General features: G+C 41.0%; 1 protein-coding gene across 6 annotated transcripts in view; it reads left to right on the forward strand.

Annotated features, from left to right (window-relative positions):
- Positions 1-18,089, forward strand: part of BRF1 (BRF1 RNA polymerase III transcription initiation factor subunit) — a 174,121-nt gene that overhangs the window by 92,247 nt on the left and 63,785 nt on the right. For all 6 annotated transcript variants that reach the window (XM_057416143.1, XM_057416144.1, XM_057416145.1 and 3 more), the window contains 4 exons: positions 8,409-8,535; positions 10,106-10,145; positions 10,235-10,327; positions 11,013-11,291. In XM_057416143.1, the coding sequence (XP_057272126.1) occupies positions 8,409-8,535; positions 10,106-10,145; positions 10,235-10,327; positions 11,013-11,291 (539 nt within the window). The remainder of the gene's footprint in view (positions 1-8,408; positions 8,536-10,105; positions 10,146-10,234; positions 10,328-11,012; positions 11,292-18,089) is intronic.

Below are 18,089 nucleotides of genomic sequence, written 5' to 3' on the forward strand. Positions count from 1 at the left end.
AGAGGAGTAGCTCTTAGGAGGAGGTTCACAAAAATGTGACATACCTTCAGGTCATAAAAATGAGTGACCTGATCATAAAAAGAATCTGTTTTGGAAGGAAAAAGAAACAAAGCATGACCTATGGACCCATCCTGTCACTCATCTTTGAATCATGAGTTCTTAATTTAACCATCTGTTTGATTTTTAAAAAGTGCGTGTTTGTTTATTAAAAACATGTTGTGGGTTTTGGTAGGATCTTGGTAAGAAAACTTTGTACTTGCTTCACAGGGCCTTCTTGCTGTATATTTTGAAGCACACAATTAAAATGTAAAGATTGTTGCTGTTGTTGAAAGTGAATGTATTAAATATTAATAAATGCACTGATAGTTCTATCTCATTTTTCAGTCTAATTGAAATGAGATTAACTTATATATCACTGTATACATTCAAAGTACTGTATAAATATTAACTAATTAGCCAAATTGTTATTTTATGTGTCATCATCTGTGGCTATAGCAGAAATTAACTTTTAATAATCCCAACCCTATTATTTAGTTTAATCTTCACATTTGTGCCTGTGTTCAATGCACCTGTGTTCACTGCTGCCTTTTTAACCTTTACATTCTCTACCCCTTCATCTGTTTATTCACCTGTTGCACACTTTCTCTGCATACAAATTCTGTCTTACCTGCAGTAAGAACAATTTTTGTGATATTTGTCCATTGTGCATTATCTAAGAGTGTTTGATATCTTAGGCGCTTCTTCAATAGAAATAAAAGAAAATTGGCTTATCTTTGTTAACACTTGCATTTTAGTTCTTTTGCTTACTCTCTTTATCTTTAAATTGAGCTGCTTTTTACATTAAAAAAAAATACTTATTTTCAGTTCCATAAAGTACTCTCTGTTAAAAAACCTATTTGTGGTAAACTTCAGACGAAGTGAAGCTTCAATTAGTAGGAATTGGAATGAAAGGCCAGAATGGGTTTAAAGGGTTCATTTTTGAGGTGAATATTTTTTCTCACAGCTAAATAGCATTTTTGGAGCAGGAAGACAAGACTTGTTGCGTAGCAATGCCATTTACCCCTTGGATATGCTGTGGGGACCTTCATAAATGGAGTCCTTTGCTCATATCGTTGGGACTCTTTCAAAGACTGCTTAGGTATTTTTTCTGGAAAAATTAAAGAATCATGCAAAGACGAATGTATTACCTGCAGCTTTTCTTATTTTCTGCAATATATAGCTCACATAAACTTCATGTCCGAGCTCCCAGTGAAATCTCGAGCTGGGTGTGAGTGCAGCCAAAGGAAGGAGCACATCAACACTGAATGACAGGATCAAATGTACCCCGATGAAGTTTGTCATGATACCAAACTGAGTGGGGAAGTAGGTGCTTTGGAAGGGGGAGCCACCCTGCAGGAAGACCTTCTTTTGCTGGAAGAGTGGGCTTACAAGAACCTGATGAAGTTCAACAAGGACAGGCGTAAGGTCTTGCGCCTGGGTAAGCGCAATCCAAGAGTGCAGCACAGGCTGGGGAGCAGCTCTGTGGAAAGGGACCTCGGGGTCATGGTGGATCACAGTGTGAGTGAACAGTGTTTTGCTGTTGCAGAGAAAGTCAACAGAATGCTGGGTTGCATCAACAAGGCATCACCATCAAAGGTAAAGAAGTCATTATCCTGCTCTATTCAGCAGTTGTGAGTCCACACCTGGAATACTGTTTTGGTCCCTGCTGTACAAAAAAGATGTGGACAGGCTGGAGAGTGTCCAGAGAAGGGCCACAGAGATGACCAAAGGACTGGGAATCCATGTGATGAAAAGAGATGAAAAGAAGGCTTGGGAAACCTTATCACCATGTTCCAGTGTTTAAAGGGTGGCTATAAAGAAGATTGAGACTTTTTTTACAAGGGGTCGCATGGAAAGGACCCCAGGGGTAATGGGCACAAAGTACTCCCAGCAAGGTTCCCATTGGATGCAAGAGGAAAATTTTTCACAATGAGAACAATCAGCCATTGGAATCATCTTCCCAGGGAGCGGTAGATTCCCCAGTGTTGGACACTTTCAAGACTCGACAGGGTGCTTGGAAATTTAGGTCACGCTTTGTCAAGAAAAGTTGGACCAGATGATCCTTGAGGTCCCTTCCAACATAGTATTCTATGAGTCAGGGTGGGAAGAGGTGACAGGGGCATGTGTAACTGCCAGGTGGCTGTGAGGTTATGTTTTCCAAAATACGGAAGCCATATCAACGGAAGGGAAGGGTGTGAAGAACTCTTGTGTTCATCTGTGATCCAAGTAAAGCTGTGCTAAAATCCTGTGAAAGGTATATGATGAATAAATGAGAGTTATTTACCTGAGGTATGTGAGCATGGAGAAGGGTGGAGGATGCTCAGTATGTGAGAGCTGTAACTACTCTTGGCTGAAGTGTCATATGAAGCTTTCAGAGAACTGGGAAGGTTACTTCATGTGAAGGAGTTGGTGGTGTGTCTGCTCTGATCTCAGCTTGGCAGCCGTGGAGGTCCCTTGCTGGCTGCTGTTGTGGTAAACTAAGAAAGTAAATAGAGGAATATTTTATCAGTTAAATAATTTCAAGTGGCTTAGGTGACTTCTAGAAATCTTTCTAGTATGGTGATTAAAATACAGCTTGATCCACGCAGGTTGGCATTGCATACCTTTGTAAGTTGGATTGTCTGGTTTAGTGAAAAAGGTTTTATTTTTGAGGAATCCAATTTCATAGGCAATGTTCGTTCTTATAAATCTGGCTTCTATACAACTAGAAAGCTAAGACATTAATTAGATACCTAAAATATTTTCATACTTCATACTTAAAATGTCATTTTAGAATTAGTGTCTTACTTTTGAAACAATAATCAGCACTAACTTAGGCTTAAGATTTTGTAAGCAACTTTCTCTGTGTTTGACTTCCTTCATCTGAGCAGCTGTTAAGAAATTAAGCAGTACGCTATTTCTGTTTTCTGGGAGATCATAAAGTGTTTTTGACAGACCACGGTGGAGGAACCCTGCTAATGAAACAAAATTTTAAGGAATGCTCAAGCATTTTGTTGCATTAGCATGGTGTGAGCACTTGAATTGGGGCAGGGGGGAACCACCAAAAAAAGTCAAGAACAGAAAATTCCAGGGGACTTAGACTGGCGGACTTCTGGGATGGCAGGGAGATCTGTTGGTGGGATCATTGGTGGGCTGAGCATGAGCACAAGCGATAACCTGACTTAACCATGTGTAATCACTTGCAGAATAAGGGCTTAAAATTTATGCTAATTAATTTGTGACAATTTGAAATCTCTGTTTTGGTGTAAGCAAGTAAAACCAACTAATTCTAAAGGGTGCCTTTGCTTAGTACAATAAATCTTCCAGTGTGCCCATTTTTTAGTACTTAGAAGAGTGACTGAGATTTGCCAGCAAATGAGCACCATAGATTATTAGTCACCAAGTTAATTTGCAGCAAATGACTGTGTATGCTCTTAGTCCATTGCAAAAAGAGATGAAACGCATTAATATAGTACACCATGGAAGCTGTTTAAGTGAAAATACTTCTCTTTACAGTTGCATCGGGCCAGGAACACAGGCAGACTAATTTAGCACAGCCCGGGTGATAAGTTGTAAATTGTAAAACCACACTAACTGGCTCACCTCTGATTTTTTTCCTTAGCTTTAGCAGTGAGATACTCATTCATGCAGGCTTTAAAAATACCCTTTATATTGCTGGAAGTACGTCTAAAAGTATATATGTACAATTATTACATATAAGGAGGTTACACTTCTGTTTATTTACATATTAGAAAACATTTTTTATGTCATGTAGGAAGCATTTAATAACAGTTTTTGATACATGTTCTAAGTATCACTTTCAGGGTATGTGCTTACATGCTTCCCTAGGTAGTTCATGAGTAAACATTGTATGGCTTGGAAGAAGGTGGGAGAGGAGGGTGATGCGATAGACTGGTAAATCTGTAGTTTAAGAAACAGCAATGGTCTGCCACATCAGTGCAAGTTCTGAACTTCAGTCCTGTGAGTGAGTGCAAATGTTTAGAGTGATGGGCAGCATTAGACACAGTGGGAATGTACTGCAATATTTTGGTACTTCATTAAGACATAAATCCTGCACTTTTCCAGAGTTTCCAAGTGTTGGAGTTGTCAAATCAGCTGATCTATTACTAGAATATTTGTAATTGATATGGCAGTTAAGATCATGTGCATAACATGTAACTTATTACTTAGGGTTTAGATTATATTCTTAATGTGGGAAAAATCAGGGGAACTTAATTACCACCACCAGCTTATCTTGCAGTTAAGTTTTTTCATGTATTCCTGCTATCAATGTGCCAATATTCAGCTTAATACTTTTTTTAATCCATTAATAAAATATTTTTAATACTTTTAAAAAGACCTCTTTCAGCAGGTAACTTAAAGGCTGACTGCTCAGTCTAAATTTCACGTTCACTCTTTAAAAAAACAGTTGTCTCTGAAGTTATAATTTGTTTGCCCTTCTCTACAGAGGTCCAGCACAAGATACCTCTGCTTTATGCTGCCTGCTTTCTAGAGCTAGATGCTGATTGTGTATACATAGGAGGATGCTGTGGCTTTTCCTAAATGGTCTTCTTAGAAGTCCCTCTTGGACTTTGAACTTGGATTCCAGAAGCGTTTGTGAGTTGGGCTCCAGAAGACCTTGTTCTTCTACGTGCTTTGTCACGTCCCACTGCTGCAGAATTTCAATTAAAACATTAAACCCGAGCAGCTAGCTGCACACAGGAGTCTTTTTTATTCCCTTGGCTGTAGACTGGATTCATAAGTCTTCACTGGATGGTATCCCTGAAACAAAACCAAGTAAAAAAACCATTGCTCGGAACTTCAAAATGACTGACCCATTTTCCCTTATTGGGAGCTAAATTAAGTGTGAACAGAATCCCTTTACTGTTTTGTACACAAAAGTGCTTTATCAGATGGTGAGGTGTGGTTTTGTCCATAAACGGATGAAATAAAAGCCGTGGAAATTTTTCTTTATTAAAAAAATAAAGGGTTGGGGTTAGGGGCAGATGACATCAAGCTCTGGAAAAACTTTTCTCCCAAAGGAATTTGCTTGAAAGAGTTTGCTGTGAGAAACTGTAAGAGGAGGGTTTATACTGGAAGCTGAATTTTAGCCTGAGCTGTAGCAGTTGTTCTGCTTTGACTATAAATAGAAAATACTTGTCTGCCAAATTTCAACTTTTAGAGCCCTTTTGAATTTGTGCCAAGGATGTAATATCTTAATTTGGGTATCTGTTTATTTTCCTCCTTCTGTGCAAAACTTGAAATGGCAACTCTTACTAGATTTTTTTAGATCAACAAAAGTGCAAAGCAAGTATCATTTTGGGGGGGGGGGGGTTGGGGGACGACTTGAAAAATAGCCCATAGCTATTTTTTTCATGAGGGCACTCCCTCGCCTGTGAAATTATTGTGTTTATAATTGAGGTTGCGTCGGTTTTTCTTAGCTGCTGAACTACTACTACCTTGTTTTGTGCGGTGTAGACTGCTGCGTGCATCAGTTTGTTGTCTTGGTGGCATGTGTCCAAACACTGCATAAAGTTAAAGAAATGTTTTAAAATGCATAGACAGAATATCAGCCAATGTAAAATGTTGAGGCAGGCAAGTGGTTGGCAAACACAGGTATTTATTTATATCAAGTTAAAGGAGAAAAAGGAGTGAACAGCTCGTTTTCCCACAGAGCTGTGATCCTGACTCAGGGATGGTCTTTCATTTCTGGAGCATGGTTTGAGCTTTGTGGGTAAGACCAGTGAGAAGTGAATAAATAATGTGCTGCTCTAAATGTGAGCTTGCCACTGGCCTGTGCGTACAGCATTACGCTGGCAGCCCTCACCGTGGGCATGCAGCCCTCACCCCCGTTTGGCTTGGCTGAGGACTGAGGAAGAAGCGGGCATGGGCATGGGCATGGGCACAGGACTGAATACTTGTGGCCAGGGTGGATGGTTGAACTGTGCTGTGCTGTTGGTTTGAGCTCCCTGGAAGCACCACTAGCAAACATGACATAGCTGTGCCTGTCCTGGTGAGGATGCTCTGAAGGCCTTGGGAGAGACTTGTGCTGCTGGTTTAGCTCAGGGCTGAAGCTGGTCCTTGAGTTGCAGATCATACTAGCTACCTGCACGTTGGCTCACATGTGGGATAACGAACGTCTGATGGGTGCAGAGTATGTGACATGAGCCACACGACACAGTGGGCAAGGATAGGGGCAGACAGAGCCTCGGGTCCATCACGTCTTTGAGGAGACGTGCATGGGGTTAGGTGCTGAACCCCAGGCATGGTCATCTTGTCCCCAGCCTTGCTTCATGAGCAACTGGTTTTGCTGCTAGTTCCACATGTCTGGGTTGTGCCATTTTGGCTGGATTCGGAGTCTGGCTGCTCATCTCAGACTCAATAAGCGTGGGATAAACAAACTGGGTGACTTTGCCAAAGTGCATGTTGGCTTTTTACAGTGGGAGGAGAATAATACTGTAACGAGGCGAGGCTGGGTGGGAGGAAAAGTCTTGCTGAGCTACGTGTGATTGCATGATTCATACCAGGGAGAGATGGTTGACCTGTAGTTTAATGATGGTGACTGAGAAGATGCATGCTCCTAAAGTAATACATAGGTTTGGCATTAAGTAAATCCTGAATTAAAATAACAGTGCCCTAGCCAGGTTTTCCTTCTAGACTGATAGATGAGGCTCCCTCCTGGAAGGTGGGTAATGCACGCTGGAAGCCCGTTAACACTGGGAAGAATTTCTAGTCTGTTAGTTAAAAGCTGGGTGCTGCTGCCACGAACAGCATCCTCTTCTCCTTTCCAGTTTGATCTGAAAGAGGAGGAGGGAGCTGGTCCCTGGTACTCTGAGAGAAGGATTTGGGCTGTCAGTCACTCTCAAATGCATGGCTAATTGGGGCTTTGTGGAGATGCCTGAACTCCAAAAGTGAGACTAGGTTTCAGAGGCTTTCTTCTCAGCAGTGCTAATTCTGGTTGGCATAGCCATGAGTGGGCGCAGTGTGCTGTTTGTTGTTGGTTTTACATAGAGGTGCCTGTGTCTCCTTGTGTGTTTTGTGGGCCTGTAGCCTGTGCTCTGGGAACAGGGTGGTTCCAGGAAAAGTGTCCTGAAGTTACAGCATGCCTGCATCCCTTTGCAGGGAGATGTCTTGCCTTACTCCTCAGTTTACAAAAAAGGGAATAAAGGTACTGATGAGGATACAAGGAGAGAGTGTGGCCCTGGGCTCTTGAGTTTGTCCCTAGAGTTGTTTGGAGGCTAGATTTCTGTCCTAGAGAAAGTTTCTTCTTTGGAAGGAGCTTTGTTTGCAATTAGAGGTAGAGGAGAAAACCGTGACCGCATTTTGCAGGGGGAGAAATGCTGGAAGGTCCTGTGATGGAAGTACTGAATCACCCTTTTCAGTTTCCTAGCTTTGCAGATGGAAGCTGTTGTCAGCTTTGCTTCCTCTGGAAGATGGGAATATTTCAGTGAAGCAGCTGCAGACCAATCATTGCTGTTTTCCCATGGAAAATGTTGATATTATTAAAAGGGCACTTTCTGTCAGAACAGCATTCTGCCAGATATTTCCTGATCTGGCTTTGTGCTTAACCTTTTGTTTCACTTTCTCCATCTGTAAAATGGATGTGTTCATTGTTAACCACCTGTATAAAATGCTGGAATTTGTGGATGAAGTTATGACAATGTGACCTCATTTAAGATTCTGTTCCTTTGAAAGACTCAACTGCTTTCATGGCAATTCCCTGTGGAGCTAGTCCTCTCTCTCCCATAGGTAGGAACTTTTAACATGTGAACATTAAATAAATGCAAAGTGTATTATTGTAAACTATACACATTCATCTGTTCTATTTGTGCTATGTGCGAATGATCCCTTTATTTTACTACTGCTTCTGTGTGTCCTGGGAAGGTTAATTCTTGTCCCTCTTCTAGTCTGCTGAAGATACGTTACCTTAACATTTGCTTAGCATAAATTACTCATGCTAACATACAAGCAGTAATTTTTAGCATACTCCTAAACTATGATGGCAGATATTTTAGTTTGTGAATCTGTTTCATTGTTGCTGTTGATAACAAAAGCAGCAAGATAGGAGAAATGAGCTGCATTTCTTGTCTTGGTTTTGTCAGTCTATGCTTAATTGACCATAGGGGTTGCAGTATTTCTGACCAGTCTTAGTCAAAAAAAAAGTGTGTAACATACTGTTAATAAATCAAAAGCTAATTTGTGATATGAAAAGAGACTTTTGTTGCAGCAGATGAAACAAGTAGTATCACTTCAGTTTTAATGTAGTCTGTATTTGAGCCAGAGTTTCTCAGGATGACATGTTTATTCTGTAACTTAGCAGTTTAACAAATTTTATTGCTTTTAAAAGTGTTCATAAAGTTGTCATAGTAATGTGTTGTATGCTTTGGTAGGTTGACAGAGTTTGAAGATACACCAACAAGTCAGTTAACCATAGATGAGTTTATGAAGATTGACTTGGAAGGAGAATGTGATCCTCCTTCATTTACAGCTGGTCAAAAAAAACTGAAGATACAGCAGGTGAATTCTGAACCGGATGCTCTCTCCTCTCTTCTACCTCTCTCCTCTCTTCTACATATGTATATTCCTTTTTGAATCAGTATATTCTAATTCCTAACCGACCAGCCTTTGATAAGGCTTAGTTACATATATTTTGAGGTTCTTGAGAGAAGGGTTAGCGTTAGTGCATATGAGACCTATTAACTAAAAGCTTTTTTTTGTTTTACTGACAAAGGGACAGCTTCCAGTTTATATATATATACGCATATATATATGAAAGTTTTTCTCCTGTATAATTTTTGCTTACTCCTCCAGGGAGGCACGCTCTTTCAGATTTGTAGCTTCAGATGTACCTTTAAATATCCCCTGATGAGGGATCGAAATATGCCTGCTGTCTTAGCCAGCTGCTGTGGGAAGTACAGAGTCACTGCTCTTGTTAGTCAGATCAGGATATCTGGGTGGCCGAGTAAATGAGCGCCAGCTGAGCTTCTGTGTTGTGCAGCTACCAGTGTTTGGTGCTTAGCCCATGACTACTATACTTACTTTAGGTGAGGGCTCAGCACACTGCCCAGATGCTCCCCCATTTGCAAGCTGATGCAGTTACACTAAGCACCGTTGCCTCCTTGTGCTTGCATTCCTGCTGTATGTTTCCCTTCTTGTGCTTTGACCTTCTACCAAACCACCAAATCTTTTCATCCTCACAAAACAGGAGGCTCTCATGTGACAAGTTCAGGTGAGCTAGTGGTGTGGAGGTCTTGAGTAGCTGTCCTAATACTCATTATAATATCCACCTAATACCCTAATGTCCATTTCGCTTTTATATACTGAATGCACCTTCTACCCTGGTTAGCAAGGATTGGGGTTGCAAAAGAATAAGATTTGTAATTGGATCAGAAACTGTGGGAGAAGTGCCATTACATATAACTTCTTTTTTTAAAACACATATGAAGACAATAACCCAATTACTTTAATGAGGCTGCTGGGTTTTTCTGTGGTACAACACCTGCTTCCACAGATAAGTTCTCATGTGGCTTAATTTCTTTACAAAGCATGAACTAACGCTGGCACCAGAGGAGAAGATTTTACTACAATCATACCCTGTTCTTACATTTATTTTTTTTTTTAGGGTTTTTGTTTTTACTTTCCATATATGCCATCATTTAAAGGTCTGTAGGTCTGTTTATGATGTTCTGAAGAGTCTGCTAGTTGCTGTAGGTCTTCACTGTGCCATTGCCTGTGTGCTGTGTCTAGCCTGGGCACTGCGATTTCAGTGCTGTCCTTGCACTTGCTTACATCTATAGGCACAGTCATAGATCTGGCTGCTGAAGAATGGGGCCTTTTATTTCAGTTTGCCAGAGTGAAGGTTCCTTTTGAAGTATAAAGATGGGTGAGATGACATTTGAAATCGGTCGGTATTTTGAAACTTGTCTGTCTTACCTCTTCAATACCACAAAGTAATTTGAGTTGAGGTTCAAAACCTGCATATTGCTTTTAAAATACCCTACCATTCTCTGTCTCTATATAGAGTTTACAAACAGTACAAACGTGTGGGGGCTTATAGTAATTTCATGTTTGTTTATTTTCATTTCAGCTTGAGAAGGCACTATCAAAAAAGCTGGAGGATTTTGAAGGTATAAGTTGTATTTGGTGTAACATATCACTCATTTATTCAAAATTACATCAGTGATTGCTGAGTTTTATTTTTATTTCAACACCACAGGTGAAATATCAAGCTATCAAGATGAAATAGAGATTGAATTAGAAAGCAGTAGACCAAAAGCAAAAGGTGTATTTGCAAATTACACTAGAGATGGTAAGTCCATAAAGTCTTGTGACTGCTAAGTAGTAATGGGTTCAGATCCTGCAGGCAGTCTTAAATGTATGAACTTTATTATGATAAATGTGATCATATATATGCTTGCGTAGTACAAGTTTTCTACTGCATTGGGGTTCTCTCTGCCAGTCAGCTGGTTCATTTATTGGTTTTCAAAGCAGCTTCATTGTTCATTGCAATGACAATTCATTAGTGATTTCAGTCGGTTTTTTTCTTAGTGCAGTATAAGCTTGGCCCTGGCATCTGAAAATGTTCCTTTTCATCACTGAGAGTGCAGTGGACCAATACTGGGACGCTTCTGTCACTGAACCCCCAGTTGACTAAGTGATACGGAAGGGCTTTGTGCGGGTTGAACTGGCTATTGCTCATTTGTAATTATACCAGTAAGTGGCCGGCTTCTCTCCCAAAGCCCTTTTACCTGCCATAATTTGATAACACAGTACTTCTATTTTAAATGATGACTATATTCACAAAAATAATAGCCAAGGTAATGAATCTGAAGAGTATCTGAAAACTCCATGTATTCATACATTGTACAAAAATATTGTGTATTTCTTTTATAGATTTTCTCTAAAAGTTTTTATTCTTTATGTGAGCACTTCCCTTTATTTTCTGTAACAGATGGTATGATCTGTTGATTTGTTTGTTTTTCTTTTCCTTACAGATTCTATAGAAGATAATACCTCTAGTACTCTTGCAGAGGAGGAGGCTGAAGATGAGGAACTAGAAGCAGCTGCTAATCACTTAAACAAGGACTTCTATAATGAACTTCATGAGAATGATAGAGTAAGAAAAAATGAAGATGAGAAATGCACAAATGGAAATGAAATTCTTGTAAGACCACCTGCACTGGAATCCTTGCTTGGCCCACTCCCCACTGCAGCTAGTCTTGGCATAACAGAGTCTATAAAAGAGTGCATATCCACTAAGGACCGAGAACCTGGTGAGTAGAAGATTAGCTCAGAGTGGAAACCGGACACACACAGCCAGTTGTGGGTTTGTTGTGTAACTTCCGTGTATCTTGATGGTTACTGTGGGAGCAATTCTGTGAATCACTGTGACATCGAGGAACGGGAGCTGTGAGAATGGGTGTGACCAGTGTTCTTGATTGTTGGTGTTGGTCATTGACATCTGCTCCTCAGGAAACTGCAGGAACATCTGGAATGCTTAATTATTTTCTGAAGCCTGAGAATGTGTATCTCTTATACAAGTAGATTTGCAGTTATATAATAGCTGGTGGGCATATTTCAAGCTGTGCAGTCTCAATTAAGAAATTGAAGGAAGCAGATTCCTGTAAATATGAATGGAAATTAAAACCCAAGTATAAGAATTTTAGATCAAGGCAGACATTCTCAGAAGACATTTTACTGGAGTCAAACATGATGCAGTCTGTCTCGCTGATTGAGAAACTTTGCAAATGGCAAGTATTTAAAACGCTTGTAAGAGAAGAGAACTGTTTGTATGCTTTTTTGGTGTGTGTTATGCTGGGTTTGCTCCATTTTTCTTAAAAAACCCAGATCTATCTGTATCATTGCTCTGAGTGTTACAGTGGTAGCAGGACTGATCAGCTAAGGAAGACAATTTTGCCAGAGCCATTAAAGCAGACACTACTGCAAACAGCCAGGCAGGTTTGTGTTCTTTTTCTCTTGTGTGCTTGAGCTGTATGGAGATGGCATTTTTTATAATTACTTTTGCATCTTAATGACTTTGAGAATGGAACATACTTAAAAGACATTTTATTCTTTTCTTTATCACAGTTAGTTTTTCCATCATAAGGCACACCTGTGTGTGTCTGTTTTGTCAGCTTACTTGGGGATCAATGCAGCAGAATGTTTTGTTATCCAGACTGTTCTGATGTGAATTTCTGTTCAACAGCACCTACTTCTAATAAGGTACTCCCTGCCTCAGTAAATGAACTGAATGCATTCAGATTCTTATGAAGTTAGTGTTCACATTCCAGAAACTTTGCAGGATGATCTTTGCAGGAGACCTCCTTGGATGGATAAGGAGCTCCTGAGGAATATTCACATGAAAAAAGAGGCTTATAATAAGTGGAAGCAAGGACAGGTGGCATGGGAAGAGTACAGGGATGTTGTCCGGGAAGCTAGGGACCAGGTTAGGAAAGCTAAGGCCCAGTTAGAATTAAACTTAGCTAGAGGTATTAAAGATAACGGGAAGGGATTCTACAGGTAGATAGCAAATAAAAAACAGACTAGGGAGAATGTAGGCCCCCTCAGGAAGCTCTCGGAAGAACTGGCTACCCAGGATTTGGAGAAGGCTGAGGTTCTGAATGACTTCTTTGCCTCGGTCTTCACTGGCAAAGGCTCTGACCAAACAACCCAAGTCTTGGAATGCTGATGTAGGGACTGTGGGAATGAAGACCTTGGACCCACTGTAGGAAAGGATGTAGGGCCATGAGGATGATCAGGGGACTGGAGCACCTCTCGTATGAAGATAGGCTGAGGAAGTTGGGGCTGTTCAGCCTGGAGAAGAGAAGGCTGCGTGGAGACCTCATAGCAGCCTTCCAGTGTCTGAAGGGGGGCTATAGGGATGCTGGAGAGGGACTCTTCATTAGGGACTGTATTGATATGACAAGGGGTAACAGGTTAAAACTTAAACAGGGAAAGTTTAGATTGGATATAAAAAGGAAATTCTTTCCTGTTAGGGTGGTGAGGCACTGGAATGGGTTGCCCAGGGAAGTTGTGAATGCTCCATCCCTGGCAATGTTCAAGACCTGGTTGGACGAGGCCTTGGGTGAGATGGTTTAGTGTGAGGTGTTCCTGCCTGCGGCAGGAGGGGTTGGAGCTAGATGATCTTAAGGTCCTTTCCAACCCTAACCATTCTATGATTCTATGGTTCTCTGATTCTATGATTCTGTGATTCTATGATTGCATGTTTATATTTTGTATGAACGAAATCTTACAGAAACAGATGAATGGTTTTGGTTTTGGATTAATTATGATTAGGAAAGTGGGTAGCTCATGGCTCATCTTTTTCCTGGAAATCAGCAGTTCATGTCAAAGTGAGGTCAGTAATGGCTAGAAGCTCTTGTTGTCTGGCTAACCAATGACCTGTGAAAGTGAGTTTCCAGTGATGGATGTTTCTCAGCTGGCATTGCTATTAACCATTTTAATGGACAGGCTGAGGACCATGTTTAAAGATGAAACTTAGCTGGTATAGCCAGGTATGTTCCTCTGAGTTGGGCTGAAGCAGGTGGGCAGGAGAGTGCATGGCTGCTCACGCTATGGCTTGTCTCTGTTTGCTGTTTGTTTTCTTTCAGAAGTGGAGGGTGTGCCAAATGAACTGAATTTCAAAACCAAATCAGTTTCAGTATGTTCCTTCTCTTTTAATCAGTGCAGGTGTTTGAACAAGTACTTATTTTGTTAACATGTTGTGAAGCTGATATGCTGAGTTAATGTTTTGGTTTTGTTTTGATGGTAGATCCCGCCCCAAACTTTTCCCCTCCCTCTTTTTTTTCCCCCGCCATTGACTCTGCTGATTCCTTCTAATTATATAGGAGTTTCATGTTAAGTCAGATTCACTTTAGTTATGTCTCTACTGTGGGGTAGTCATGCTGGGGTGCAATTTCCAGTGTCCGAGCCCTTGCCTCGTGGTGCCTGTGTGGTGTGGGTGCATCACAGTATGTCTCCACTGAGGACCTGGTTTCCTTTGAGAAGGCATCTGGGTTCGGGAGCAGTAATGGAACCTCAGTGTGTTTTGAATGGTTGGGAACCAGGTCTAGCAGACAGGCTGGGAGTACACCAGGCTCGCAGCTGGTATATTATTACACAGAGTAAAGAAAACCTCTTGTTAAGATGCCTCCGTCACCTTTGGAGTTTAGCTCTGAACCACAATGAAAACCAGTGTAGATCTTTCAGTCACTTCAGGCAACAATGTCTTGAATTCTGCCTCATAGCTCTGGGAAATCTGGGAAAAGCTTGTACCTGGAGATAGTTATCTTCTTCTATCAGGTCAACTTGTGTAGTTGTAAAAATCAGTTTCCAGGTTTCTTCCAAATCTTCTTCAAGTCTAAAAAAGAAATGGCAGTTTTTAAAACTACATACAGGATGAGGGAGGTTGCTCAGAGTTTGAGATGGCACCATTTTAGATCATTTTGAAACATAAGTAGTTGGGACCTGTAGGAGGAGGAAAAGATCATAAAATTTTCTGCATTTATCCTGTGTATTTGAATTTGGTTTAATGCAATTTATATTGTGAATCTCATCTGGCCATAGGTTTGCTAGGGTATTTCTTATTCCAACACCTAAGTCCATTGGAGATGGGAGAGAGTCATCATAACACTGTACACTTAAGGGGATATTTTGGTCCTTCTCCACAGCTGTTTAAGTCATAAACCAGGAGCCTTTCTCTTCCCTCAGCCCTCTCCAGCCCTGAGTCATCCTCCACTGTGTGGACCATCTACGTCAGGTTCGGCTGGAGACTTTGGGCAGGAAGATTTTGTATCTCCTGTTGGGCTTCAAGCAGTGTTGGGTGGATGCATTATGTCCAGTCAGTGCAGTGGTTGCAAGTAGCATGCCTGGTTCTGCGTGGTGAGGATTCCCAGCAAACCCTCATGGCAATACGCCGTGTGTTGAGCAGGTGGCTGTTAAATAGGACCTCTGCAAGCAGGTGCAGTATGTGCAATGTTTGGCCTCCTTAAATGCAAGGTATCTCCTCTCCTCTCTGTAATGATTTCTCTTCCTCAAAACCTCTGCTCTAGGTACCTTATGTAAAGTCTTTTCTTTTGGCTTTTGCATGTGGTAATTCAGTTTATAATAGCTTACATCAGCTACTTTGGAAATCTTGAACCTTTGTGCTGCAGTGGCTGCAGCAGCAGCAGAATGTTTCTCACAAACTGCTTATGCAGATAAGACTGAGATTCAGAGCCCAAGTATTAAGAAAATTTAGTGTATTTTTGGTCCACTTACAATTGGTGTTTGAGCAGTGTGAGCTTGTCTATATGAATGTTTTATGTAAAACATAGTATTTTAGCAAATTTACATTACAAAGAGAGCCTGTAAGGTACCAGATTAATGAGTCTGAGGCAGTAAAGTGCTTAGAATAAACACTACATTTGACTGGTGTTTTTCCTACAAAGTGTCTTAATTTGCAGAGATATTTAAGCTGCAGTCTGTTTCAGTCTTTGCAAACTGCTTCTTTCTTAATGATAAAAGTGCTTTATAGTGAGATCTCAGTTTTAGAGATGGAGACAGGTACATTTGTCTGTCCATTTTCTTGGCCATGCTGTATCCCAACATCTTCTTCATGATCTATGTGCTCTTTCTGATTCTGCAGTTCCTCGAAACAGGCCACTGTTTCCTTTAGGAATTTGCCACAGTCAAATATCATGACTTTGTCCTCAAGAAATAACATTCTTTGGTGTAAAATTTCCCATTTGCAGGTTTTTTTTTAATGTTCCTTTTATGCCACTTCAATTAATTTATCATCTTTCTTGGTGTTTCTGTGCTTCTGATGGTTGCTGGCTTTCACCCTATCCTTCCCATGTCATGCTGCTAAGCTGTACACTGCCAGTTCATCTCTTCTTGAAACATAAAGCAGAAGTCATAAACTTAAACTTTAGAAGTATATTTTGAACAGAGCTAAAAGTGAAAAAGGTCTGATAATAACAGAGATAATCTTGTGAGGCTGCACCTCGAATACTGTGTTCAGTTCTGGGCCACTCACTACAAGAGACATTGAGGTACTGGAGTGGGTCCAGGAAAGGGCAACAGAGCTGGTGAAGGGCCTAAACCCAAGTCTTATGAAGAACGGCTGAGGGAACTGGGGTTTTTTAGTTTGGAGAAGAGAAGGCTTGGGGGGAACCTTATAGCTTTCTACAATTTCCTGAAAAGGATGTTGTAGAGAGGTGGGGGTCAGTCTCTTTTCCCAGGTAACAAGCGATAGGACAAAAGGTAATGGCCTCAAGCTGCACCAAATAGGTTTAGCTTGGATATTGGGAACAATATCTTCACCAAAGGGGTGCTCAGGCATTGGAACTGGCTGCCCAGGAAAGTGGTGGAATCACCATCCTTGAGTGTTCAAAAACCGTGTAGATGAGGCCTTCAGTGACATGGTTTAGTGGTGGTCTTGGCAGTCCTGGGGTAATGGTTGGACTTGATGAGCTTAAAGGTGTTTTCCAACCTAGCTGATTCTATGATTCTGTAAAGGTAGAATATAGGGTGAGAGTTACCGACTTATATAACTTCCCCTTTGTAATCTCTGTAGTATTTGAGACCTGATTTTGGGGTTTGGTTTGCTTGGATTTTTTTTTAGTTTTTGTTTTGAATCAAAATTCACATACAGTCGTTTAGGGCAGTAGTTTCAAATAAAGTATGTGAAGTGGCTGGTAACTTGCTCCTGCCCGTCCTCATGAAAGTAAACAGCTCTTTGCAGTGAGAAATCGCTGTGCATGTACCATCTTGTGCTTGGTTAGGCACCCAGCTAACTGCATTCACTGCTAATTTCATAAAGAATACGTAAGAAAGGTTTTGTGCTTGTTCACAATTAATAGTTTGCTCATTTCTTGCTCCTTGTATTTATGCCTCCATTACTGCTGCAAGTATAATCTGACATTGGCTGAGGTTGAGAGATGCTGCCATTGATTTTTGTGGATGTTAAAGACCCCAGGCAGGCAGTGTTCATTGATTGAATAGTTGTCGTCCCCTTGTAGCAGTGCTTTTCAACTCATTACTGAACGAGAATGTGAAAAGTGTCTGAAGATGAAGTTACATGAGACAGGGATGGGATCATCCTCCAGGGTCTTACTCTTCCTCTGAATTTCATCCCCCACAGCTGCCAGCTTCCACTTTGTACTTCATCCTGGCTTTGAGGCTTGCCTGATCCCTCTGTGACTCATCTCAGCTCCCTCACCCATGGGGGAAAATCTTATGTGTAAATGATACCTCCTTTTTCTTGGCAGCAGCAAGTGACCAGTGCTGGCAAGACTGGGGGCATGGAAGTTTGCAGAAATGTGACATTTCCAGCAAGGTTTGAGCTGCTGTAGAAGGATGTTTAAGGGTCCACAGGCTTAAAATGGTTGGAAAATGCCAGGGAGAGTTGACCACTCCATTCGGTATCCCAGCTCGGATTGCTGCATGGCGGAGGGCAGGCTTACTGCTGTTGCCATCAACAGATGGGTATTGACCCCCTCTGTGTACTGGCTGCTTCTTCTGGCATCCGTCTCTCTTCCTCAGATTTTATCGTAGTACATCCGTGCCAACTGCTTGGAAATATAAAAATATATATGTGCATGTAAAAGTGTACAAAAAGATACAATCCATAATTAGAACATTATGAAGCCCTATTACATCATAATTACTGCATACATGAGAAATAAAGCTGCTAAGTTTAGTGTTAATTGTGTTACATATGCAAAGTACACTTGGTCATCAGTGCAAGCATGTATGTCCCCATTCTGCTTGCTCTTCTTTTGTCTCTGACTTCATTGCTGCTGTTGCTTTGGTAGTTTTAAGCCCCACCTGTGGAAATGACATGCTTGGTGCCACCTTCTTTGTGTGATGCCTTCCAATCAGTGTGAGGGTTTCACCTTTTTCTGTGTGCTGTTTGCTCATTGAGAAATATTTTCCGTGGCAGGACTAGCTGTTTCCCAATTTTGAGATCTAAGCAATAAAAATCTTGGTACAAACTAATCTTTCCAACCTTGCCTCTATGTTTGGCAGTCTTGATAGACTGTACCCCTGATTGAGCCTTCATTATGCTGTTAATGAGATGTGAAGAGCTT

The sequence above is a fragment of the Pezoporus wallicus genome, unplaced genomic scaffold, assembly GCF_028554395.1.
Source record: "Pezoporus wallicus isolate ANWC-B61680 ecotype Strahan unplaced genomic scaffold, APGP_CSIRO_Pwel_v1 scaffold_2146, whole genome shotgun sequence".
NCBI lineage: Eukaryota > Metazoa > Chordata > Aves > Psittaciformes > Psittacidae > Pezoporus > Pezoporus wallicus.